Below are 27,208 nucleotides of genomic sequence, written 5' to 3'. Positions count from 1 at the left end.
TGCTATAGCTGGGGTGTGGAAGGTTGGGGGTTTACTGTAGATGCCAACCTGTGGAGCTCAGAATGCCCAGGGACGAGGTTCTCCTATGTCTGGGATCCTAAGATGTGTCCCTAACATACCAGGAAGCTGCAGAGAACCCAAGTCCTGGCACCCGGTGTCCTCAGACTCTCTCACCAGGCTCAGGGAGAGCCGATTTGTGAGACATGGCTTGGCTGATAATACCAGCAATCATTGCTGTCTTAGTATTCACAGGCACCGAGCTAAGCCCCTTCACATATATTGTCTCATTTAACCTCGCCAAAATCCTATGATGAATGGACACTATGTTCTTATTTTACAGATATGGGAATGATGGCCCTGGAATTTAACATGCCCAAGGGCACACAGCCAGTGAGCTGCAGAGCCTGGGTCCAGTGCAGGTCTGTCTGTCTCCAAAGCCTGGACTTTATTTTTTAATGTTTATTTTTTTATTTCTGAACGAGAGAGAGAGCAGCACAAGCAGAGGAAGGGCAGAGAGAGAGGGGGAGACAGAATCTGAAGCAGGCTCCAAGCTCTGATCTGTCAGCACAGAGCCTGACATGGGGCTTAAACCCACAAACTGTGACATCATGACCTGAGCCCAAGTCAGATGCTTAACCGACTGAGCCACACAAGTGCCCCAAAAGCCTGGACTTTTAACTATTTCTTAGTCTTTGTTCACCCCAGAAACTATAAGGGCGACTGACCTAAATATTAAAACAAATCCCATGGTAAAGCTGCTCCATGAAGGCTTCAGTGATTTAAAGTAGAAATAGACCTATTGCCACACATTCTTCCAACATTTCTCTTCCCAGAGCTGTTTACTACCACCACCGATCCCCTCCCCAGAATCTATCTACAGGCGGGCTTCTTATGGGAGACATCCATTTTTAACCACAATGTTGTCTACACTTACAGAGAGGAAGTAACAAACTGAATTGGAAAAATGTAACCCTTGTGACTTGTAGCTGAGATACATTTTCGAACATACAGAAGTTGCATGACAACTTTCTGGGGAGGCAGGTCCCCAGAGACCTACTTAGAGAAAATGAATGGTGTTTGCAAAAGCCTGGCTAACTTCTTGAGGAGGTGTTGATTGAAGTTCATTAGCAAGGAGGAGCATTCGTATCACTCACAGCACATCCAGCTCTGGCAGATGGGCGCCATGTGCTGAACAACAGTCAGAGTTTCCAGAAAGCAGATCTGCACTTCCTTTTGGAGTTGGTTAGGAGAAAATATTGCAGAGAAGCATTCCAGGCAGGCTGGGAGGTGGTTAAGGTTTGAGTTAGAAATGGCCAGCCTGGAGCTTGGGGTGTGTCGATCCCAGTGTGTTTGGGGGTCCTGCTCTGGGAGGGATCTGAGGAACGCATGAAGGGAGGATCGGTTTGCTCACTCTGATTGATCCAGGGGCAAAGTTCGAGAACACAGACCCAGGCTTGCAATCTTGCAGGAGGAAGTCTTCAACATTCACACTATCATAGTTATACCACTTGATTGGCAGGGTTTTCTCTAATAAACAGGGTTATTTTTGCAATGGCTGTTTTATTTTCCATATTTATTTTTGCATGGAAAATGCTTTTGTAGAAGTTCATGCATAGATGTGTCTCACACATACATAAGTGAGGTAGTACACATGAATGTGTTGTGTATCACCTCACATGCAATGGGTGCTTAGTAAATGGGAGCTGTGCACTATTATGCCTGCTGTGTTTCACAGGAGGGCGCTGGGGAGTGGCCGCCTTGCCCAGGGTCTGTGTCCAGCAGTAACTTAGACTAGACCCTGGGTGTTCCGCCTCCTCTCACCTCTCCCCCAGTCAAAGCATCTCAGTGCCTGGGCCAAGCTTACTTAACAGAACACTACTTACAGCCCTTCGATGGAGCAGCTGGGGCTGGCCTAGAAGAGAAAACATGTTATTGGCAGCAAAGCACAGCATCCATTGATGTAACCAGTGTGTGCAGAAGCCAAGACCCAAGGGCTTTGGGGAGGCAGGAGGAAGGCTGATACTATCACTGAGGTCTGTCGTCAAACCTTGAAGGAGAGCATCCACCCAGGAAACAGTGAGCCCACCAGTGACTGGAGAGAGGGCAACACTGTAGGTTGGCTCCCGTTCGCTAAGAGGGTCAATGCTGTACGTTGTGTGTGTGTTTCTCCTGCCACTTACCCTTTGAGGTCTTTATGGCTATCCCAACGTCAAGATGGACACCTCTGGTAGGACCCAAGGAAGACATCTTAAGCATTTAGTTCTGGAAACAGGGAGAGATGTAGCAGTCATTAATGGAGCGCATGTTTATTGAGCTCTCTCTATTTTAAGTTCCTAGCACTGGGAGTACAATGGTGACAGGAGAGAGGGTTTTGTCTTCAGAGCCAAGCAGCAGAGGCCGATGGGTAGGTGTGCCACATACACACCTAAAACTTGTGATATGTGCTAAGAAGAAAAATAAGAGAATCCATGAAAGACAGGAAGATAGTAAGAAAATGCTATAGTCATATTTGGAGGGGGGGAGTAGTTATAGAGTCATTCTCTCTGAAGAAGGGACACTTAGTGGAGACCTGAAGGGCAGGTAAGTGTTGATTGTGGGGGAGACCAGAGGGGATAGCAGGTATAGGGGCTCCAAAGAAGGAAGAGCTTGGCTTGGGAAAGGACTGAGAGGTCACCAGTCACTGTGGCTGGCAGCTGAGGTGGTGGCTGATTCCCCCGGGGTCCCATGAACCATGCTGAGTTTGGAGTTTTTCCTTAATGCAACGAAAGGGCAGCTGTTGTAGAGCTTGAAGCCAGGGAGTGGCATGGCCTGATTTATGTCTTACAAAGATGGTTCTAGCTGCTGTGTAGAGAATGGATGGCGGGGGGCAGGTGCGGGGAGGCTGTTACAGGCGATGGATGATGGCGACTTGGTTAGAAGGAAGGCAGTGGAGATGGAGAGGTGTGGATGGCTTTGAGATGTACTTTGGAGGTGGAATCGACAGGGTCGGCAAGGCAAGGAGGAGAGAGCAGAGCACTCAAGGAGAGGGATGAGGTGGGGAGGGCAGAGGGAGAAGTGAGCAGTACAGCCAGTCAGGGACGGAGGCTGACAAGCAGCAGGGCCGTGGCACCGCAGCTTCTGTTTAACCCCGGAAACCCATCTTGATCCCAGTGCCCTTTGTGTCTTGTTACAGCAAAACGATGGGCAGTTCACGGTGATCCAGCTGGTGGGGATGCTCAGGGGCATCGCCGCGGGCATGAAGTACCTGGCCGAGATGAACTATGTGCATCGGGACCTGGCCGCTAGGAACATCCTGGTCAACAGTAACCTGGTATGCAAGGTGTCTGACTTTGGCCTTTCCCGCTACCTCCAGGACGACACCTCAGACCCCACCTACACCAGCTCCTTGGTGAGTCCTTCTTGGTGTTCTCAGTAAAAGCATGACATGAGTAAAAAGTGGCTGCACACGGCTGGGCGGGGGACCCATGGAAAGGAACACTGGGAGGGACCAGCAGCTGAACTTACCTCCCACCGAGGCAGGCAGGTGCCCGATGGAGAAACAATAGCAGCTGGTTGTCCTGGTTGTCCAGGTAAGCATTTGGGCATAGGCTGTAAAGAAGGGTCAGGGTGTCTGCTCTGAAGCCACGGTGTTCTTGGCCAATGGGAAAAGGACACTTTGGAAGAGGTGATTTGGAGGAATCCGGGCAGTTGGACCGTGGTGTCAGAGACGTCCATCTGCAGAAGTGGGTGCCGGTGGGGTTGGGTACTGTGTCACCAGGCAGACCCTTGGTCCCCTCCTCTTTGTCTCTAGTGCTTCCAGACAGCTTAAAGTACCATCTCCGTGATGAGTGCTCTTTCATAGGCATTTGCCACTCAGCTTCCCCCCTCCACAGCCCAGGCAGCTCTCATCGCCTCTGTCTTGCTGTCTGGTTCACACAGTCCCAGTCCCAACCATGAGAGGTCCAAAGCAGAGCTCCTGGTCTCCTCTATTTCCCACCCCAGTTTTTCCAGCTCCGTGGTTGCACCAATTCAATGAAAGACTGAAACCTAGGAGTCGCCCTTGATTTCTCTCTGCCTTACCATCCGTGTCCAATCCCTCGGCAATTCCCATAGATTCAGATAAAATCTGCCTCTTTCTTTCCATCTCTGCAGCCCCCCACCTTATTCCAAAGCACCATTGTCTTTCACCTGGTCCCTTCTGGTCTTCCTAAGTGTCTTCTTGGTTTCTTCTTGTCTCCTTACGTTCACTCCCAGTATATTAGTATAAAAATAAAAACAATACAGAGAAGAGGAAAAAAGATAACCAAGAAACCATAATCTCCCAAGGCAGGGATCAGTAAACTTTTCCTTCAAGGCCATATAGTAAGTATGTTAGGCTTTGTTAGCTAAGAGGCAGCCTAGAAGATATTGTGTAGATAGTTAGGTAACCCTTTAAAAAGGTATAAATACCATTCTTAGCTCATGGGCTATAAAAATCCAGGCGACCGGATAGATTTGGCGCTCAGGCCATAGTTTACCACCATCTGTCCCGAAGCATTGATTTTAATAGTTAGGCATGTCTCTTTTCACACCTGCCTCATTGCCCAAAAATTAGAAGATTTTTATTTTATAACAGTGGGATCATACTATGCCTGTTGTCCTGACGTGCATGTCTTAGGGGCATCCTTCCTGCCAAGCTGCTTTTCTCTAAGTTTGTGAACATTTACACTCCACTGAGAACATATGGTGACCATCTTCCGACATCCTTACCAGCACCAAGGACAATCGATCTTTACCAGTTTGTCAGTCCAAAGATGAAAAGCGATACTTCATTTTGTTTTAGTGTGCATTTCACCTGACTGCTGGGGTACTACTTTACTGTCTTCTCACACAGTTAGTGGGATTCACGTTTCCTCTTCTGTTTATTGTATGTACATGCCTTTACCTGTTTTCTACTGGGCTGCGTGCTGGTTTCTTTGGAATTTATAACAAGCCTTTTTACATTAGGGTTGTTAAACCTATGTCTCCATATATGATACAGTTAGTTTCCCCTTACCCCATCTGTTGTTCTTTGGATATTGTTTATGATATCCTTTGGCTTCCAAAAAAGGTTAATATTCTTCTATTCAAAAATAGGCATCTGTTCTCTTGTACAGTCAAAGATATGGATCTTTTCTATGTTTTCTTGGGTTTCCTGGTTTATTTAAAAATCTCTCTTCACTCCAGGGTTATAAAGTGCTTTTTTTCCTGTGCTATCTTATTGGGGGTTTTGCTCTATACTTAAATATTAAGTACACCTGAAATTTATTTATTTTTCTCAAGATTTCATTTTGGAAAATTTTCAAGCATATAGAGAGCTTGATAAAATTTACAGAGCATAGCCATTACCCACCACCTAGGTTTTAGAATGACTATCTTGCTCTGTCTGATTTATTATATAACCAATCCATCTGATCTATCCCTCTGTTCATTCTTCATTCCATCCTGTTTTGTTGATGCATTTTCAAGGTTCATGTACCTCTTGGTCATCTGTATGTCTTCTTTGGGAAAATGTCTATTCACCTCCTTCACCCATTTTTAATTGTTTGTTGTTGATACTGAGTTTGATTTCTTTATATATTTAGATATTAATCCGTACTGGATACATGATTTGCAAATATCTTCTCTCATTCTGTAGCCTGCCTTTTCATTTTGACGATGGTATCTTTTGATGTTCAGAGGCTTTTTAGTTTGATGTGGTACCATTAGTTTCTGTTTTTGTTTCCCTTACCTTTGAATCCAGATCCAATATAAAACATTGCTAAGATTAATGTCAGGGAGCTTGCCACCTGTTTTCTTCTAGGAGTTCTATAGCTTTTGGTCTTACATTCAAGTCTTTAATCCATTTTGGCTGATTTTTGTATATGTTATAAGATGGTGGTTCGATTTCATTCTTTGCAGGTAGATGTCCTGTTTTTCCAACACCCTTTATTGAAGAGATTGCCTTTTCCTCATTGTATACTCTTTGCTCCTTTGTTATAAATTAATTATCAGACTTGCATGCGTTTATTTCTGAGTTCTCTATTCTGTTTCTGTTTTCTTGCCAATACCATACTGTTTGATTACTATAGCTTTTGCAGGATAGTTGGAAATCAAGGATTATGATAGCTCTGTCTTTGTTCTTTTTTCTCCAGATTATTTTAGCTATTTGAGGTTTCCTTGTGGTTCTTTGTCAATTTGAGAATAATTTGTCCTAGTTCTATAAAAAAAAAAAAACGCCCTTAGAATTTTGATAAAGACTGCACTGAATCTTTGCTTTAGGTAGGATGGACATTTTAACAATATCAGCTCTTCTAATCCATAACCATGGAATGGCTTTCCATTTATTTGTGTCTTCTTCAGTTTCATCATCAATCTAAAAGTAGTTTTCAGTGTACAGGTCTTTCATGTACTTGGTAAAAATTTTTCCCAAGTATTTTATTCTTTTCGATGCAATTGTAAATGGGATTGTTTTCTTGATTTCTCTTTCTTATAGTTTGTTATTCGTGTGTTAAAATGCAACATATTTTTGTATATTAATTTTGTATCTTACAACTTTACTGAATTCGTTTATTAGTCCTAACAGGTTTTTTGGTGGAGCATTTAGAGTTTTCTATATATAGGATCATGTCATCTGCAAATACAGCTGTACTTCTTCCTTTCCAATTTGGATGCCTCTTATTTTTTTTTCTTGCCTAATTCCTCTAGCTCGGCCTTCCAATTCCATGTTGAATAAAAATAGGGAGAGTGAGCATCCTGTCTTTATCCTTCTCTTAGAAAGAAAGCTTTCAGCTTTTCACTGTTGAGTATGATATTAGCCATGGCTTGTCATACATGGCCTTTATTATGTCATATATGGCCTAAATTATAACATTTATGCCTTACATTAAAATTTTTTTATGTAAAGGATTTCCCATATGATGTTCTTGTATATATTAGTTAGACCATTCGTTGTGGTTTTTGTTGTTCTTCTAACTGATACAGCATATAAACTCCTAGACCTAAGAGCTTTCAGGATCCTCCACAATTGTTATGTTCACCTGTCTCATGGTATTTATCATATTATTTCTCAATTTTTTGCCTTTTAATCATAATAGACATGGGGCGCGTGGGTGGCATGGTTGGTTAGGCATCCAACTTTGGCTCAGGTCATGGTCTCACAGTTCTTGAGTTCAGGCCCCGCATCAGGCTCTGTGCCGACAGCTCAGAGCTTGGAGCCTACTTCAGATTCTGTGTCTCCCTCTCTCTCTGCCCCTCCCCTGCTCATACTGTCTCTCTCAAAAATAAATAAGCATTTAAAAAATAGTAAAAATAAAAATACAAAGAATTTATTTGCATGAAAAGTATGTATTGAGCTGCTGCCATGTGCCCGTACTGGCCACAGGGCAGGGACACAATCAAGATCAAAAAGAGACATTGTTATTGTTGCTACTCTCACATCACTCACAGTTTAATGAGGAAAGGAGACATTAGTCAGACACAGAGATAAATAAGTGCATAATGACCAATGGAGAAAAGAGCCATTGTGTTCTATGAGAACATCAACAAAACAATAAATAACAATATAATCCGACCATATCTAGGGGAATTAAGGAGAGCTTCCAGAAGAGGAGATGTTGCTTCAGCAAAGATTTGAAGAATAAGTCACCCAAATGAAAGGAGAGGTTAGAACACTGAGAGACAGGAATAGCACATACAAAGGCCCTGTGGTAACAGTAAAAAAAAAGGAACGTTAAAGGAGCTGATGGAGGACCCCTATGCTGACAATTTGGGAAAAGAGGAGGAAAGTGGCCAGGGAGGTCAGCAGCAGCCTCCTAGACTCCTGTGATGGAATTCAGGGCCTCAGCACAATGAAGTCATTCCAGGGCTCTGTGTGTGTGTGTGTGTGTGTGTGTGTGTGTGTGTGTGTGTGTACGTACACACACAGGTACACATGATCCCACGGTGATGAATTTTCATTTTAGAAAAATAAACTGGCTCTTTTCTTGGCTTTCCCTTCTAAAGTCTTCTATTCCCTTCTTTCAAGAAGGGAAACAAAGCACTTTATTGCCTTTCTTCCTTTTATCTTTCAACAAAAAGCCACTTGGCAAACACAGTCGAGGTAGATGTCTTGAGCAAGGGAAGCATCCCTTCTAGGTACCTAGAGCCATGTGGGAGAGCGCCAGCAGCCAAGAAATGTTGGGATATTAGCTATTTGCAAGGAGATGAGGAAATTACACTGGTGATAATGGGAGCTATTGGGAAAGGAGGTACAAGTATGGAAAACATGAAAACTAAAATGAATTATGTAGTGTTGAGTTGGAATTGAAGGTATTGGTGTGAACTTGGGGTTTTTTAATATATAAAGACATAGAGGAAAAAATACAAGTTGAGAGTGGCTCAAAGCAATGACACCACCTACAATACAATTACCTATATGTAGAACCTGTGAAATTGTTCCACAGGCTCTGGAGACTCTGCTTGTTCTTTTCCGAACTTTTCCTCTCTTCCTTATAACTATCTTTAAGTTCATTGATTCTTTCATTTGCCATCTCCATTCTACTAACAGAAAGTTCCTCTAGTGATTTTTTCCCTCATATTGTCTTTTTTAGCTTTATAATTTCTTATTAATCTTTCTTTTATAATTTCCAGTTATCAACTGGGGCTTTTTATATTTTTATGCATCATAAGCATATCTTACTTTACTTCACTGAGCATGGCTGTAATAGCTGCTTTAAAGCTGACGTCATTCCAGAGCACCTGTGTGGCTCAGTCAGTTAAGCGCCCAACTGTTGGTTTTGGCTCAGGTCATGATCTCACGGTTTGTGAGTTCAAGCCCCACGTCAGGCTCTGCACTGGTGATGGGCAACCTGCTTGGGATTCTCTCTCTCCCTCTCTGTGCCTCTTCCGTTCTTTCTGTCTCTCTCTCAAAATAAATAAATAAAATTAAAAAGAAGCCAAGGTCATCCTGAGGTTGGCATCCTTCTTTCCCATGAAAATGGGTCACATTTCCCTGGCTCTTTATATATCTAGTAGTTGGGGATTATGTACATTATGTATGTTACAATGTAGAGCCTCGAGGTGCTGATACATTGATCCAAAAAGTGTCAATGTTTCTGATTTAACAGGGCAACCTGCAAACTGTCACGTCTGCAGGGGGAAACCGCTCGGATTTCATGTCCTGTGGTTTTCAGTCTGTCTCATAATTGAGTGATTCAGGGGTCAGCCAGAGCATCAGGGGAAGTTCATTTCCAGAGGTTGGGATTTCCTCTCCCCGGCTCTCCTCTTTCCAGGGAGTCACCCCAACCCCCAAGTCTCCAGCACCCCTGATTATCCTGGGCTCCTTCCCTTGGTTCCTCCAGCCACAAGGGGGGGGGGAGGATTTTCAGCGGAGTTTTTGCCACAGGGCAGACAGACTCCTTAGAGCAAAATTGCAGAAGGTGAAACTCACCTTGTGCTGTTCTGTTTCTGGAATGCTCAGGCCGTTTTCCTTTATCTTACTTCCTTTTCTTTTCTCTTCTTATATTTTGTTTTACTCACCAGAGAGTCTGTTTGTTAGAAGCACACCCCCTCACACCAAAACTGGAGGCTTCCCCTTGTTACCCTGAATCAGCAGTTCCCTAAAACAACCCTTAAGACCACTGTACTCTGTCTTATACTCCGTCTTAATTCCCCTATTTCATGCCGTTCTTTCAAGACGTTTTTCACATCATCATCTTCTAATACGTCTTGTTTTACTTTATAAGTGAAGACCTCATTAATAGCTATTAAACTTTTCTAGTTTTCCCTACTTGGCTCTGAGCTTTCATCTCTCATTCTGTCTTAATTCTCCACCATACTTTTCCCCAGGTCTTCCTCCTCTAAATTGCTATTTCTAGCCCCAGGATCATTTCCTTCCCACCAGACTCCCGGAATAATGAACAGATAGAATTTGTTCCTTTGTGCTTTCTTATGGTTGGAATAAACCCCCTAACCTAAGGAGTTCTTAACTGCTGGTAACATTCCCACCCATTAAGAGGGACAGATATATGAGCAGGGCTGGGCTCATACACCTGTATGATTTACAGGGGTTCAAATTAACATTCCTAAAGTCTTAGCTTGTGTGGGCAGCCATAACAAGATACCATAATCTAGATGGTTTGAACAATAGACATTGATTTGGCACAGTTCTTCTGGAGGCTGGGAAGTCTAAGATCAAGGTCCTGGCAGATTTGGCTCCTGGAGAGAGTCCTCTTACTGGCTTGCAGATGGTCACATTCTCCTTGCATCCTCACATGGTGGAGAGAGCAAGAGCTCTGGTCTCCCTTCCTCTTCCTATAAGGACACTGATCAGGGTCCCACCCTGATGACCTCATCTAAACCTAATTACCTCTCCAAGGCCCTACCTCCAAATACCATCCCACTGGGGGTTAGGGCTTCAACACATACATTTGGGGAGGACACAAGCATTTTTGACTTCACAGGTCACATTCTGATTGTGACTGGTCCTGTCTTCTGTTACCAAGAAGGGAAAAAAAGCTCACACGTGCCAGGAAAAGTGCCACATCTTTGATTAACTATTTGTATATGGGGCCCACACTCACATTCACAAACCTGATTTTCACCCTTTATCAGCTCATTGGTGGACACATCCCCACCAGGACCCCACAAATCTTCTCTGCATGGTTGGTGGCTTTCTGCGGGTTAAGTCCAAAGCCCTAGTTGGGTTGGCTTGCTTTCTCTTCTCATCAGTAGGAAGAGTCCCCATCCAATCCCTTTGTGAGCAAAATCTTCCCTTCTTAGTATTCCACCAGGTTCCTTCTGCCAAAGTAGTGTCAGCTCTCCCATCCCGCAGAGCCCCAGGCTGTCTCTCCGAGAAGTCTCCAGCCTCTGCTCCCTGCAGGCCTCCCTGTTTCATCATGAACCAAGCTCCATCTTCAAGGTGCCTCTGATCTCCCTCAGCCCCTTCCTCTTTGCCCCCTCCTGCTGCTCCTTCATCTAGTCTCAGGCCCTGGCTCCTCCCACACCCTGTGTTTCTGCAGCTTCTGATGCTTTCTGCCTTCCAAGCCCACTGGTCCCTCCTTCTCCTTGCTTTTTCTCTTCTAATGTCCACCAGCATTCTCTGCCCCCCTCTGCCCGCTCTGTGAACCTCAAACAGAGCTGTTCCTTGAGCATCTCCCCCTCATGGCAGGAGGCGGAAGCCATCTCCTCAGACAGTTTGCCAGCAACACCCTTGTCCTTCCATGAGGGCTTTCCCTTTGCCAGATCTTCCTTCCATGCTGCGCTGCCTGCTGCCGCTGCTCCCTTCCCACGCTGACTGCCTGGACCGGCTTCCACTTCCTCTAGAATCTGCCCCACCTGTGTCAGACTCACCTCCTGCACTGCTCTGGGCCCCAGGCTTGGAGGGCCCATGCCTGCCATGGGACAAGGGACAGCCTTTCTTGGGGGGTGATCCCTATGGGCGCTTGGCCCCATGGCTCATCCTGTACCTGCTGTGAGAAATGCGCCCCCCCCCCCCCCCCCCCCGCCGCCATGTGCTTGCAGAGGCCCTCTTTCCCCTGCGATGAATTTGCGTCATCCCGGGTCACAATGGAGGCAGGACCTTTGTCTCATCCTCCCCGGTTACTCCCATGAATTGCTGTCTAGGCTGCAGCCTCCATCCTCGCTGTGTTTCTGGGGGCTGACATCTGCTCCAGCCACAGTCAGTTCTGTGCTGAAATCTGTAGGGCCTTGGCTTTCACAGAAACTTTTACCTTGGTTCCATGATATCATTCTACCCCTTTGAGCCCTATCTTCAGCCAGGTCTGCTGGGAAAGGGGCAAAATGACCCTCTCCAGAACTTTCTTGCTCTCTGGTATGGCAGAATGGTTCTTTGGCATGACAGGAAGAATGAAAGACTTGGATTCAAACCGCTTACAGAGGTATATTTGGCCTTAGGTCTCCCCATCCATAAAATGGGATTTGTGAGAATTTGTGAGATTCATAAGACCCCACATGACATAAACTAGAAACAACCCCAGGACAGGTCCTGCGCTGGTCACGGCTTATGGGACTGTCATCTGTGCTGCCATGAGTGCTTTCCATGCTCTCAGAGCCCATCCCCCACGGAAGACACACAGAGACATACATTCTCAAGGATAACTGGTAAAAATAAAAAAGCCTCTAACGTTCCCTAATCCTAGTCACTCCAAAACAGAAAACAATAAAGCAGAGAGCCTGCAGCATCTCAGGAACAGATGATAGTCACAAAAGACAATTAAGGACCCTTTTGATAGGATGGCCATGGAAGGATTCTGGAGAAAAATTCTCCAGAGGGAGCAGGAAAAAAGGCGGCTGATTTACTGTGTCCACTGCCACGGTGGTGTTCACACTTCACTGCGTACCAGAATCCCCAGGGAGCTTGTTAAGGCACGGATTTCTGGGCCCCACCCCCCCAAGTTTCAGATCCATAGGTCTGAGGTAGGCACCCAGGAAGCACAGTCACACAAGCACCCAGATGATGCTGATAGCACTGCCCTGGGTCCACATGTGGGGGTCCACTGAACTGAGACTATTTCAGGGAGCGTATATTACTTCACACGCTTGCATTGCAAGAAATGTCAATTATTTTTCAAAAAGCAAAGTGAGTCTGACAGAGTCCTCATCCTGTCAGACTGGGAAAGGAAATGCATTTTACATCATCTTGGAACTCTTCCTCTCTCCTCAACCCCTGGGGGTGTGAAGACCCAGGGGCCACTCGTGGATGCCGTGTCTCTGCATAGTCCACAGCCCCTGTGCCTCCTCACCTTCGTCTGAGGAAGCTGGGAAGGCAGGGTACCGGTGGAGGTCCCCACCCCAGAGCCGCACACCAGCACCTGCTTCCGGGGCCAAGACCCTCACACTTTTCCTGCCATTTCTCCCCTGCTAACCCAGGTCCCAGAATATGAACCTCTCTCCCATCCATCAGCTGTTTGGGACAAAACAAGAGACATTAATCAGCCCTAGAGATCCTGTGGTTGGTGTTAAAGAGTTAAAAAATAATACTCTTTGTAAAAGAGTCTTAAAGAGATCTATGTTTACCCTCAGTCTGGAGATTCTTCCATTCCATAGAATAAAAGTCATGTAAATTAACACCTCAGTCATATTCATCGTCATGGTCATCAGTGAAGTGGCTGCCCATACACTGGGATTGTGCCGAGCGAGAGTTTTCTTGCTTTGTGTTTTTTTTTGGCCCTCATCTTCTGTAAGTAAATAAGTACTTAAGGAAGGAAGATAATAGTTCAGGACAACCTGAGGGGTCACCCATCCTGGGATACAGAGTTCTTTTCTCTCTAGGGAACTGGCTTTGGGGGTCTTTCAAAGAGGGAATCCACAGAGAAAAGATTGAGGGGGGGTCAAAGCCTCAACCTTAGGGCCCTCTCTCTGCCATGTGCCAGGCTCTGAGCCCAGCCTGCACAAAAGTGGGTGCTGCACACAGACTGAGACTCCCTTCCCTTTGGCACACCCCAGAAGAGTGGTGAAACTGCCTCTCTGTCCCCTGAAATGGCCAGGGACCCAGGGCAGAGCTGGGAGCACAGGCTTCTCCCTGTCCAGGCTGCCTAGACTTGCTGCTCCACCAGGGGCCAGCAATGCCATTCACGGCCCTCCTGGGGGACACACTGGCTAAGTGACTCTATGACAGGAGTGGAAGACTGTGGGAATTTTCCTAAAGCCCATGGTGAGCCGCTCTTATCAGCAACACACGCAGGAGGCGTGTGTGTGCGTGAGCGCGTGCACACACACACACTCACACATAGGTAGTGCAGTATACACATACAGTGCACAAAGCATAGTCAAAGACACACAGAGAAATGCACACACACCCTGAACTCCCCAGAGGCAGACACAAACCTAAACTGGTGGAGGGTGATAGCTGGCAAATTCTTTTCGTTACCGCGAATTCAGTGCTATAGGACTGCTTTAGATTTTTTTTTTCTTATAATAGACTTAATACGTAAAAGGTGCAAAGAAAGCAGCAAATTTTCTTGGAGATAATCCTGCAGGGCTTCAGGAGAAGGACCCTGTCTACACTTTGCAGCTCCAACTTGAAGAAGCTGCTACTCAGTAGGCCACCCTCTGCCAGACAGGTTTTAGCGCAGACTGGGACCCTTGTCCTTTAGAAAGAGGAAGGTTTGGGGCACAGGCTCCGTCAACTGAGTGTCAGACTTCGGTTCAGGTCATGATCTTGCGGTCTGTGGGTTTCAGCCCCGCATCGGGCTCTGTGCTGACAGTTCAGACCCTGGAGCCTGCTTCTGATTCTGTGTCTCCTTCTCTCTCTGCCCCCCCCCCCTCTCAAAAGTAAATAAACATTTACAATTTTTTTTAAAAAGGAAAGGAAGGTTTGTTGGCTTTCAGTCCGATGACCCCAGGTCCAGCTCTCCTCCTCCCCACGGTTCCCAGCAGCTTTTACATTTAAATCATACTTCTCCCTGTCTGATCCGTGGCTTTCCTCATGAGGCCGTTTTCAAATTATGATTCCTCGCTCTTCTTTCAATCACTGAGCTTGGGTAACAGGCGATCTCTTGGGTGGATGGAAAATGGAGAAGAATGAAGACAAGCAAGGAAAAGAGGGGAGCCCCTTTAATTGCAGCCAGAATAAAACTGAGACCTAGTCCCCTGGAAATTCTCCTGTAGCATTAATTAAGCTGAAGGAGGAATAATTCAAATGCCACTCTACCCCCATGCTCTGCAGCTCAAATAATTCTTCTTCCTGCAGTTCTGCCACCTCCTTGCTCTGATATCTCTCCCGGGTCACTTTGTCACCAGATGCTCAGTTAGGGATATCAGGCCCTGACTGAAATGCCCTTTTAAAAAAGACTCAGCATAATTATTATTAGTAAGGCCAGTATATTATTAGCACGAACGAGATCAGGATGGGATTTCAGAGCCCCTGGAGACTGGAGTGAGGCATGAGGCAGCTTTCTCGGGAGCACTTCTCCCCACTTTGAGCCTGTGTAGGCCCAGGCAGGCAAAGCCCTCGTCCCTTGGTGCCATCATCATGCCCGTCATCACAGAGGAGGGGCCAGCAGGTTGAACGTGGGCCCATGCAATGCCTCCACTAACTGTTCTCCAGCCAACACATATTTCTGTTAAGTGTGCAGTCTGTGCACAGTACAGCAATCAACAAAGCAGACAGTCCCTGACCTCCTTGCTTTTCCTTCCTGGCAAAAAAGATGGACATGAAATAACTAATTAAGCAATTAGCTATGTAATTACAATTGTGAGGTGCTGCAGGGAAGTATGTATCAAGGGTGTATCACAGGAACCTGAAGAAGGAACCCCTGGGCCGAAACCCAAGGGTAGAGAAGAGAGAATTAGGGGGACAGTATGGCCAGGGCCTCATGGGGATCTGTCCCAAGCAGGATACAGGCACACTTGCTCAGCAAGGACACAGTGTGGAGGCGTGGAGGCTGTCGGTGGAGATTGTGCTCAAGCATGGAGCAGAGAGAAGCAGCTTTCCCCTCGACACAGGCACAGGGGGTGTTGGGAGAAATGGCAAGCAGGAGTGAGTCAGCACCGAGGAGTAGGGACTGTGTGAGCAGCCTGAGTGGGCCCAGAGTAGCTCTGATCCAACCTGTGAACTCTGGGGTTATAGGAAGAGAAGAAGAACCAGAAATAGGAGCCCAGGTGCCAGTCTCCCGGGCCTGGGCTGGAGAGCCCTGTGAAGAAATGCAGGACTGCACTCCCAGCAGAGGGTAGCGAGCCAGATTTCACCTTGTCTAGTGAGGTTCCAATGAGAGTCAGTCAAAGAGTCAATGAGCCAGTCAATCAAGGATCATTGATTTCTGGCAAGAGGCAAGGACCTCTGTTAGAGAAGGAAATAAACTTTACTTATTTTTAATATGTTGATTGGCAGTAGTGCCTGTAAATCATTCACTAAGATATAGGCCTATTTTCCTGATTCAGTGCTTAATAAATAAAAGTGTGGGGCCATAAGCTGAGAGGAAAGAGATGGCTTTCAGCTGAGATGAGAGAGATGGGTGGAGTAGACTCCCAGGTGAGTTAGATAGGAACTAAGCAGTAAAATGGGGCACATAAAAGGTACTCACTAACTGTTTTTGGAATGGATGGATAGCTGGATGGATAAATGGATAAGGTTACAAGGCTTAGAAGCTGAGGGTTTTCCAGAAAGAAATAATAGTCTGATCAGAACTGAGAGGCAAAAATGTAGCCGGTATGCTCATTGGGTAGTGAACAGGCTGATTTGGCTGGTGTTGGGAACAGGGTTGGCCAATAAAATCATGCCATGTTAGTCCTCGCAGGGCTCTGTTATCACACAACTGTGTTTCCCAAAAAAAGATACATTGGAATCCTAACCCCCATACTGATGAATGTGGCCTTATTTGGAAATAGGGTCTTTGCAGATGTCATCAAGTTAAGATGAGGTCAGGGCACCTGAGTGGCACAGGCAGTTAAGCATCGGACTCTTGACCTCATGGCTACTGAGTTTGAGCCCTGCATCAGGCTCTGCACTGATGATGCAGAGCCTGCTTAGGATTCTCTCTCTCCTTCTCTCTGCACTTCCCCCACTTATGTGCACTCTCTCACTCTCACTCTCTCTGTCTCTCTCAAAGTAAATAAATAAACATAAAACTTTTTTAAGTTAAAACGAGGTCATACTAGATGAGGGTGGACCTTAAAACCAATCATTAATGTCCTTATACGACAGGGGAAATCTAGACAGATGCACACAGAGAAAAGATGGGCATGTGATGATGGAGGCAGAGATTGGAGGGATGACTCTGCAAGCCACAGAAGGGCAAGGACTGCCAGCAAACACCACAAGCTACAAAAGGCAAGGAAAGATTCTCCCCTACCGATTTCAGAAGGAGATTGGTCCTGCCGATGCCTTGATTTCGGACTTCCAGCCGCAGAACTATGAGACAATAAATTTCTGTTGTTTTCAGCCACCCAGTTTATGGTACTGTGTTAGGACAGCCCTAGCAAACTCATGCAAGTCCTAAGAGGCCAACTCTACCCCAATCACTGGACAGGTGGGCAGTGAGACCACAAAGGATGGAATGTAAGACACAACATGGTCTTGGATGTACAGCTGGAATTTACCTAGATTCAGGAGAACCTTACTACATGACAAGTAAGAAAAACATCAAAAAAAAAAAAAAAAAAAAAACCCANCAATCACTGGACAGGTGGGCAGTGAGACCACAAAGGATGGAATGTAAGACACAACATGGTCTTGGATGTACAGCTGGAATTTACCTAGATTCAGGATCTCCTTACTACATGACAAGAAAAAAAAACATCAAAAAAAAAAAAAAAAAAAAAACCCATAAGCCTGGGGCGCCTGGATGGCTCAGTTGGTTAAGTATCCGACTTCAGCTCAGGTCATGATCTTGCAGTTTGTGGATTCAAGTCCCACATCAGGCTCTGTGCTGATGGCTCAGAGCCTGGAGCTGCTTCAGATTCTGTGTCTCCCTCTTTCTCTCCCCCTGCACCACACACACTCGTGTGTGTGTGTGTGTGTGTGTGTGTGTGTGTGTGTGTGTCTCAAAAATAAATATTTAAAAAAAATTTTTAAACACATAAGCCCATTATCATCATTGTTTGGTGAGTTCCTTGGGTGGCAGTGCATCTTTGTGGGAACACTGCCTTCAAAGACCTATGGCCAGAAGAGATGCAGTAACTGGACCTGCTCAAGTTTCAAAAGCCCTGACCAGCCCTGAGACCCTGGGAGTCTTTGCAAACCTCGCTGGAGGTAGAGTCCTATCATTGTGAGAAAAGTTGATACGGAGGGTGGAGGTGCCCATCCTGTGCACCCAACCTAACAGGGCCGTCTAAATGTTTTTCTTTATTTTTTTAGAGAGAGAGAGTGGGAGCAGTAGAGGGACAGAGGGGAGGACAGAGGATCCGAAGTGGGCTCTGCACTGACAGCAGCGAGCCTGATGTGGGACTCGAACTCACGAACTGTGAGATCGTGACCTGAAACAAAGTCGGACACTCAACCAACTGAGTTGGTGCCCCTGACAGGGCCTTCTAGTAGGGCTTGGCCTATGAGCCCTTTACAGGGCAGAGCTGCCCCACAAGAAGAGTCCTGTGGGTCTAGCAAATCTCTATAGGGCAAGTTGTTTATCCTAGAAAGGGAAACCAAGCCCTTCCACCCAGCCCTCCAATAGCACATAGAAGCAAGAGTGGTTTTCTAAAGATTCCACTAGCTCAAAACCAGTGCTATCAAGGCTGAGCCTGTTACACTTCTGCTGAGAAAGCTGAATTCAAAATCTGAAGGCAGCCAAGACTCTGTCATCCAGTACGGTTTACAGATCCGGAGGTAAAAGAGTGAGAGTGGGAATACGAGGAAGAGAGAATGAGAGAGCAGAGTGAGGAGGGAAGACTAGGAGGGCACCTGGCCAAAGGCCTCTCACTGAATCATTCCGCGGCTACTCTAGCTGCAGGGGATCTGGCGGGGACGATTACAGAGGTGAAGATTTTATTTTAATCCTCCCTCAAAAGCATTCAAGTAAACCCTTTCCCTGGGAGAATGAGAGAGTAAGAAACAGGAAAAGAAGATTCTCTGTGACAAGACCCACATAGACCTCCACTAGTATTCCTCACTTAGAGACACATGCCATCTGGGCATTTGATGAAAAATAAAGACGAGGCCAAAGCCATGGGTCCGACTTGTGAGTGGCAAGCTTCTTCCCTCTCCTCATGGCAACTCTTTGCTCTGTTGCAGGAAGATAGTTGTTTTCTTGGTCAGCATCAGCTACCCTTTCAGAGGGACCTGTGGCTTCATTCCTTTATTGTTTTGTGGCCGAGGAGCTGAGCAGCGGGGAGAGGGGAGGCAAGGTGACTAGAGCAAGGCTGACCTTTGATTCATTTATCATGTGAGAATTTTCCACTAAAATGCAAAGCCTCCCCCGAGCTGGGCCTGGGTTTGACTTTGCAGCTTCACATCTGTCCGCTCCTTGTCAGAGGGGTTGAGCAAGGGTGCCTGATTTTGTCCACACACATTTTCTTACTTCATGTCCATTAGAGGTGCATGTGTTGGGCCACGCCCCAGGGCTCGTACCCATCAGTAGCCAAGGGGGCCTGACTTTGGGCTCCAGAATTTCTTTAAAACTTCTCCTTTGGAAAAACTTTTGGCCCAGCCGCAGGGATCATAGCAGATGGCAGGAAACCCAGGGAGACTCTACCCTGAATTGTCAAGCACTGAGTTCATGTACTTTAAAAAAAAAATTTTTTTTAATGTTTATTTATTTTTGAGAGACAGAGATAGAGCATGAGCAGGGAAGGGATAGAGAGGGAGGGAGACACAGAATCCGAAGCAGGCTTCAGGCTCCGAGCTGTCAGCACAGAGCCCGACATGGGGTTCGAACTCACCAACCGAACCGTGAGATCATGACATGAGCTGAAGTCGGATGTTTAACCGACTGAGCCAACTGGGTGCCCCAATGTACTTTGTATTTAGATATTTTACCCTGAGCTTTGTATTTAGATGTTTTATCCTGAGCAGTTAAAAGGGCAAAGGCTTGGCCAGGAAATGTTGGGGTAGGAGAAGGAGGGGGTGCATGGCTGCAGGGAAGAGAGGGGAGACCCTGACAGGGGGAGGGGCCAATGTGCTTCCTAAATTACTGCTTCCTATCTTGAATAGTAGGCTTCTATTACCTTAAAATAATGGCTAGTATCCTACAGTAACTCTCAGTATCAGAAAAGTACTTTAGTAAGTAAGACACTATCATTTAAAATGCACTATTCAGTTTTTTGGTTGTTTATTTGTATTGGCTTTTGATACCCATTATCCTGTCAGTCACCATTATCTTCAGTAGCAAACACACTAAAGTCATCCTTCCCTTGCTTTATTTTTCAGAGTTTGCATCACGTTTCAAATCACGTAGCATAATTTGGTCCACTGGCTCTAATGACAATTCCAGTGCACGACTCCACAGTAGGTAATTCTGAAGGGTGGTCCCCTCAGCAGGTATAAGGACAAGGATGAATTTTGAGCCAGTAACATAGTATGGGTCCTGGCTCTGCTAATTATTAACTTGGGATAAGCCTCTCTGAGGCTCTATTCCATTATCTGTCATTTGGGAATAGTATATTATACTTGGTCTATATCACATTATTGTAAAGATCAAAGGAAAAATATTGTACTGAAGGAGATTTAATAAATTTCTAACGTCCTATAAAAATGTGACCAAATAAAAGTTACCATAAAAGCTGATGAAATAGAATAAATTATTCTCCATCTCAATGAAATACATTTTTCCCCTGATTTTGGGGGGGGAGATGGGAATCTGTTGCAATAACATATGACAGGCCAAATATAATTAGCAGTGCATGAGACTAGTTCCATTCAGTTAATAACACAAGTGGCAGGATCTTTTTTTTTTTTTTTTTTACAAATAGTTTATTGTCAAATTAGTTTCCACATAACACTCAGTGCTCATCCCCACAAGTGCCCTCCTCCATGCCCATCCCTCCTCCCCCCCACATCCATCAGTCCTCAGTTTTTGTCAGCATTCAAGAGTCTCTCATGGTTTGCCTCTCTCCCTTTCCCCCACCATTTCCCCCCTTCTTCTCCCCCTTGTTCTTCCATCAAGTTCCTCCTAATCCTCCTATACGTGCAAACATATGGTATTTGTCCTTCTCTGCCTGACTTATTTCGCTCAGCATAACACCCTCAAGGTCCATCCATGTTGCTACACATGGCCAGATTTCATTGTTTCTCATTGCCATGTAGTATTCCATGGTATAGATAAACCACATCTTCTTGATCCATTCATCTGTTGATGGACACTTAGGCTCTTTCCATGTTTTAGCTATTGTGGAGAGTGCTGCTATGAACATTGGGGTACATGTGCTCCTATGCCTCAGCATTTCTGTATCCCTTGGGTAAATTCCTAGCAGTGCTATTGCTGGGTCATAGGGGAGTTCTATTGTTAGTTTCCTGAGGAAGCTCCACACTGTTTTCCAGAGGGGCTGTACCAGTTTACATTCCCACCAACAGTGTAGGAGGGTGTCCGTTTCTCCACATCCTCGCCAGCATCTAGAGTTCTCGGATTTGCTCATTTTAGCCACTCTGACTGGCGTGAGGTGGTATCTCAGGGTGGTTTTGATTTGTATTTCCCTGATGAGGAGGGATGCTGAGCATCGTTTCATGTGTCTGTTGGCCATCTGGATGTCCTCTTTGGAGAAGTGTCTGTTCATATCTTCTACAAGTGGCAGGATCTTAATATAAAATCTAACCAATGTAATGTAAAAAATGGAAACTTGGGGGCACCTGGGTGGGTCAGTTGTTTGGACATCCCACTCTTGATTTTGGCTCAAGTTATTATCTCACAGTTCATGGGTTCGAGCCATGTATTGGGCTCTGTGCTGACAGGACGGAATGTGTTTGGGATCTCTCTCTCTCTCTCTCTCTCTCTCTCTCTCTGTTCCTCTCTCTCTTTCTCTTGCTCTCTCAAAATAAATAAATAAACATTTTTTTAAACAAAGAATAGAAACTTGGATAGCAATGAGACTGAAATTTAAATCCTCTGGCTCTTCTAACATGCTATGTAACCTGGGTGAGGTGTTTACCTCAGGAGCTTCAATTTTCCAATCTGTAAAATGTGGGTAACAACCTACCTCTTAGTATGATTGCGAAAATTGGATGATACTAATTAAATATGTAAAGTGCCCAGCAGAGCAGTTGGTGCCCAGTGGATACTTGACAAATATCCATTTGCCCTCACCACCTCCGAGGAACCTCTTAAAAATGGGAATGGAGACATAGCCTGTTCTCTTAAAGAGCCTGCTCCTTTGATTCAAACTCACTCAGTCTCTGTCTGATAAATGGGGGAATGATGTCAACATAATGTGCAAGTCCCATGGCTTCATAGGATCTTTCCCCAGGATATTTACATCTTGAAGCAATCGGGGGCAAGATTTCATACAATCATAGAAAAAGCCTTAGCAAAATCATAAGAACTTGAGAAAAAAATTGAACATTGACAGAAAGACCGTTCTTGTGCGCAGACAGTGGCTAAGTTCATGGTTTCCAGAACTGCTGTATTTTCCACTGTTATCTGGTGAATCTGAAGATGTGGAAACTGTGGAAACATTCTCCTGTGTGTTAAATTTTAGTTTTTGGACAAAGAAGACTACACTCTGGATCAGATTTGTAATTTTGATGAAACTGATCTCTCTGAGATGTGACTGCCCCCACGTCCTATCTCTTCTACAAAGAAACACAAAATCCAGGGTTTAGGCTGCAGAAGGAGCGACGACAGATATGTGGGTGCAAATGCAAGTTGTAATTTACCCATACTGCTATTTTTATTCAGATTATTGTGCTTTTGTTACATTTTGAATAGTTTTCTCCAAAAGTAATTTTTTCTCACAGGCTCTGTTATTTTATTGTGTCATTTCACAGAATATGAGGTGTTTTTTTTTTCTTCCAAAATGTATATATGACATTGTAGCAGAAATGCTTGGGTTAGGAAATTAGAGTCCATTCAGTCACTTTCAGGAAGCATGCACTCCATTTAGGCATAATAAATACTTGACCCGTCAGCAGGCCTAACCATTTGAGACAGGAAAAATTTCAGGGTCTTCAATAAGAGCAAAATTAAAAGAACCGGGTTGGCACCTATATGTAAATCAAAGGAAAGGAAAAATGTGATATCACTTCCTGTATATGAGTCTCTGGGATGTCTCTCTACCCATGTGGCCAGTGCTCTTCTCTCCATGTGCTCCATTAATAGGGATTTTCCAGTATTTTCATCGCATTTCACACCATGTAGTCTTTCTCAGGATAATAGGTCCATTGACAGACATTTGAATACATAAGACTTCACAGTAGGTAATTTTGAAGGGTGGTCAGGAGCTAGGTGATGGGGAGACCAAGCTGGGCTCCAGGCCACCGCCCTGCTTCAACTGCAGCAGCTTCTGTCTTATCAGTTTGAGATACTGAGCTTTTAGCAAGCTTTCCTTTCAAACAAGGGCTTTGCCAGTACAAGTGTAGTATTTGGAAACTATAGGCAATCAACTGTGATGATAATAGGTTATTTTATGTGGTCAATATTTCTGTCCCTAATCATATTCCTTCCGGGCCTAAGACACTCTACAGACCATGCTCATTATTGGTCTTTGAAGAAGATCGCAGGGAGGGGCGACTGGGTGGCTCAGTCAGTTAAGTGTCTAACTCTTGGTTTCCGAAGCTCAGGTCATGAACTCACGGTTCATGGGATCGAGTCATGTGCTGGGCTCTGTGTTGACAGCATGGAGCCTGCTTGAGATTCTCCCCAGCCCCCGTCTCTTTCTCTCTCTCTCTCTCTCTCTGCCCCTCAGGAGCATGCACTCTCTCTGTTGCAAAATAAATAAATAAACCTTAAAAAAAAAAAAAAAGATCCTAGGGAAATTTTATTACCTTTTAGGAGCTTCCAAGGTAGGATATTATCCCTATTACTTTCTTTTTTTTCTTTTACTGTCTGCATTGAAACCATGATAGAAATGTCTTGGGGCTCTCCTCACTGGCTTCTCTATAAGAACAATTTCTAAAGGAACTGCCACAGTTTGGTCAGAGAACTCCTTTAAAACTTTTTACTTGGATAAGATTTCCAAAAAATTGATATGATTTTCAATTTTGTCAAAACTGATCTCTTCTAGGAGTGAATACCCTCCAGGTCCTGCGGTCTAGGGTCAGATCTTACAGTTAGTTGTGGTGTCTCTTCCATCGCCTTTCATGTGGAACAATTCCACTGTCTTTCTTTGTCTTTCATGACATTGACTCTGTTTTAAGGATGATGCAGTCACTTTTCTCATTAATAGAACATTCTTCCTTTGGGGTTTTTCTGATATTCCTCATAACTAGCTTCAGGTTCTGCATTCTTGGCTATAATCCTACCTAAGTGATGTATACTTCCTAGGTTTCATACCTCAAGATACATGAGGCCCACGTGCCCCTCATTGGTGGTATGAATTTTGATCACTTGGTCAGGGTTTTGTCCAATCTCTCCACTGTATATTTTCATACAATATATATTAAAATTTTCTCTCTTGGAACTGATAAGTAATCTGTGGGAAGACAGGCTATGCAAATATCCTACTCTTCATGGAAATTTCTCCCCTAGTTTTCACATCCATTGACGATTCCTGTCTGAACCAATCTTCATTATCATGGCTGCAGGGTGATGTTTTCCGACTCCAGCCACCCTGTCACATTGTCATTGATATTTTGGATGGTAGCTCCATAATCCAATCAAATGTTCCTTTATTCTACTTGGAAAGTCAACTGAATAACATTCTGGAGATCCCTCTCTTTGATTTTTGCCTGGGAAAGTTTTGGAATGACCTTTGGCTAAATACATTAAAATTCTCATCTCTTCCCAATTCTTATTTTAGGCTGTTGCCTTGCAGACCTGGTCTTATTCCATCACTCTGCACTCTGCCCCACATCCTCCATGTAAACAATCTGATTTTGTGGAGGGGAGAGAGAACAGAAGAAGGGGAGAGCAGACAAGTTCCGCTCTGCCTACAAATATGCTGGCTCATTAATTCCTACTTCTCTGCCTTCATGCCTGCTCTTCTCCAGAGATAGGATGTCCTGCCCTTCGCCTGTCCTAATCCCACCCATCCTTTGCCACAGGCAGGAGAATACATCCCTGGAGGCCCCAGGAATGTGACAGTCTTAGAGGTCTTGGGAAATACTGAAATGTTCCTACAAGATACAGAACCTCTAGGAGATTCTCCAAGACCAGATGAGAAGCCTTCTGTTTATCATGTGCATTGGCCATAGATCTTGAGAACCTTCCAGGTGTTCTCTTGACTTGTGGTTGAGGATTATCTCCTGAGCCTTTTGGGATCCTACAAAATGGCGACTATGGGTACTAGACCTCAGGAGATCAGAGATCTGGTGGAAATAGTAACTGGGGTTTGAGGGGGTGGGGCAGGGGTGCTCACAGTTTACCAGCTCCAGATAAAATGGATTCTGAACCCTCTGAAAAGAAGGTGTCTTGGACTTCAGCAGGAGGTGCTGCCATGACTCTCACAATTACAGAAAATTCTGGAACAGAGACCTGGCAGTACGAGGCTGTGACAAGATTAGGAAGGCCCTAAGTCCTGTAAGTGGGACTATTGATAATAGCCACTACGAGCTATAGGGAAAGACTCAGATCGAAGGTTGGAGGAACAGAAACTGAGGCATCTCCTTTCCCACTCTCAAGAAGCCAGGTGCCTTTGAGACAGCCATATGGTAAATTTATTCATGGCCAGGGCAGCAAAGACCAGGGATCTAGACCTACCAGGTTGGGGGAAATTGCATCTGGGAATGTGGGAACAACCAGGCATTGGTTTTCTAAGGAATAGGGAAATGTAGTGTAAATCCTAAAGCATATCTGAAAATAGATCAGTCACCAGTGAAAGGACAGCTAAGATGGTGGCACCAGTGGCCAAAGTCTAAATCAAGCTAGAGATGCCAGGCCACCCAAGCAAGGGTTCTGTTGAGCAGACCTGTGCATGCCTGCCAGAATCCTCATCCCTTTTGAGTGACAGATTGGGAACAAGCACAGGCACCTGGGCCCAGGGTCCAGCCTCTGCCATGTCCTCAGTGCTGCTCTTCCAGCCTGCACCTGGCTGCAGGTCACTCCTCTCCTCCAGACTGCTCAGTTGCTCCCCAAAGCCTCTGCCACACGTCTCACATGCCACACACGCCTCACATGCCACACACGCCTCACATGCCACACACGCCTCACATGCCACACACGCCTCACATGCCACACTGCTGAGTCCTGCAGTCTTTTCTCCCTGCCGCTAGCCTGGCTTCCTCTTTTATCAGAGGATCCCCAAGCTTGAGCGTGCTGCTCAGTAACTGTTTGCGAAGTAAATTAAGAGATTAATTAATGAGTGACAATAGGTCTCTGGTGATCTGAGATATCAAGTAGGAAAATAATGTACCTAGGGACCAACGTGGCTGTCCATAGCAGCTGGGTTCTTCACAGTGGGAAAAAAAGACCCATCGGTCTCTGCTCTGCCAGCCCTGGACATGGGCCCTTCTCTCTGGTTCTTAATAGCTGTTATCGCCAGCCCCACTCACCAGACTTTTGGCTGTCATAATCCCACTCCTTCCAGCCACACCTGGGGGCAAGGACTGATCCCAGAGCAACCAGAGAGAAGGGAGCTAGCTTACTAGTCCAACTTACTAGTTCAGCCCATCTGACCTGAAAAAAGAAGTTTCTGGAATGCCTTATTTTTTAATGTCATTATGGTTTTATGTATAAAAGTGATGCTTAAAAACATCAAAACATAGTGTGTTTAAAGCAAAAAGTGAAACAGACTTCCCCTTCTCAATTCCCAGAAGTCACTGTCAATAACAGTTTGGTGTGGGCGTATATATTATACATAATATGGTCTTTTCATTGACTTACTTTATTACTTAAGAATCTTTCATAGGGGCACCTGGGTGGCTCAGTCAGATAAGTGTCCAACTCTTGATTTCAGCTCAGGTCATGACCTCACAGTTTGTGAAATGGAGCCTGGCATGGGGTTCTGTGCTGACAGTGTGGATGGAGCCTGCTTGGGATTCTCTCTCTCTCCCTCTCTCTCTCTCTCTGCCCCTCCCCCACTTGCACTTGTACTCTCTCTCTCTCTCTCTCTCTCTCTCTCTCTCAATAATAAATAAACTGAAAAATCCATCAGGAACATGATCTTTTCCTCTCTTAGTACCCTGCTTCATGTCTTTGGAGACTTTTCACTGCTGTCCTTGTAAGCTTCTGCAGGTTTCCTTCGTATTAAGGGACAGTAGAAATCACTGAACAAGCTCTCTTTGGATGGCCACCCTGTCACTTCTGCTGTTGCATCATTTCAGTGCTTTAGTGAATGTAGATGTCTCTGCACACTTGTAGAGATATCTCTGTACAATAAACTCCAAGAACAGAAATTGCTGGGTTCAGGAATGTGCACATCCTACATTTTTAAAAATACCTTCAAGCTTATAATTCTAAGAATAAGAATAATATACTCATATACTCTTTTTTCCAGATTCTTTATTATTACCACTTCACCTCCATTTATCATGTGCCTGCTCCCCCCTCAAAATAGAAGGTTTTTTCCTAAATTCATGGAAGAAATGTTGGCTTACATTATGGCTCTTCATCCCCCTAGACATGAGTGTCGCATTTCCTGAGAATAGAGATGCTCTCTTACGTCACCACAGTAGCTGCCACCTTGGGCAATTAGATATGGATAAAATACTTGTAACTAATCTACTGTCTGTATTCTAATTTTGTTAACTCACCCCAAAATGTCCTTTCTTTTC

The 27,208-nt window shown here is 45.1% G+C and overlaps 1 protein-coding gene and 1 long non-coding RNA gene across 2 annotated transcripts in view; one reads left to right on the top strand and one right to left on the bottom strand.

Moving 5' to 3' along the window:
• The window catches only part of EPHB1 (EPH receptor B1), a 144,785-nt gene that overhangs the window by 92,795 nt on the left and 24,782 nt on the right, over nt 1-27,208 (top strand). Inside the window, exon 10 of the mRNA XM_039256473.1 lies at nt 3,173-3,388. Coding sequence (XP_039112404.1) covers nt 3,173-3,388 — 216 coding nt within the window. The remainder of the gene's footprint in view (nt 1-3,172; nt 3,389-27,208) is intronic.
• On the bottom strand, nt 10,550-11,427 carry LOC120248231. Its single transcript, XR_005532530.1, has 2 exons — nt 11,308-11,427; nt 10,550-10,843 (listed from the first exon to the last, which is right to left on the bottom strand). It is a non-coding gene; the product is annotated as an uncharacterized LOC120248231 (long non-coding RNA).

This window comes from Hyaena hyaena, unplaced genomic scaffold (genome assembly GCF_003009895.1).
Source record: "Hyaena hyaena isolate Hyena2069 unplaced genomic scaffold, ASM300989v1 scaffold_575, whole genome shotgun sequence".
Taxonomy (NCBI): Eukaryota; Metazoa; Chordata; class Mammalia; order Carnivora; family Hyaenidae; genus Hyaena; species Hyaena hyaena.
Note: the sequence above shows the minus strand (reverse complement) of the source record. Positions and strands in the feature narration are given on the sequence as shown.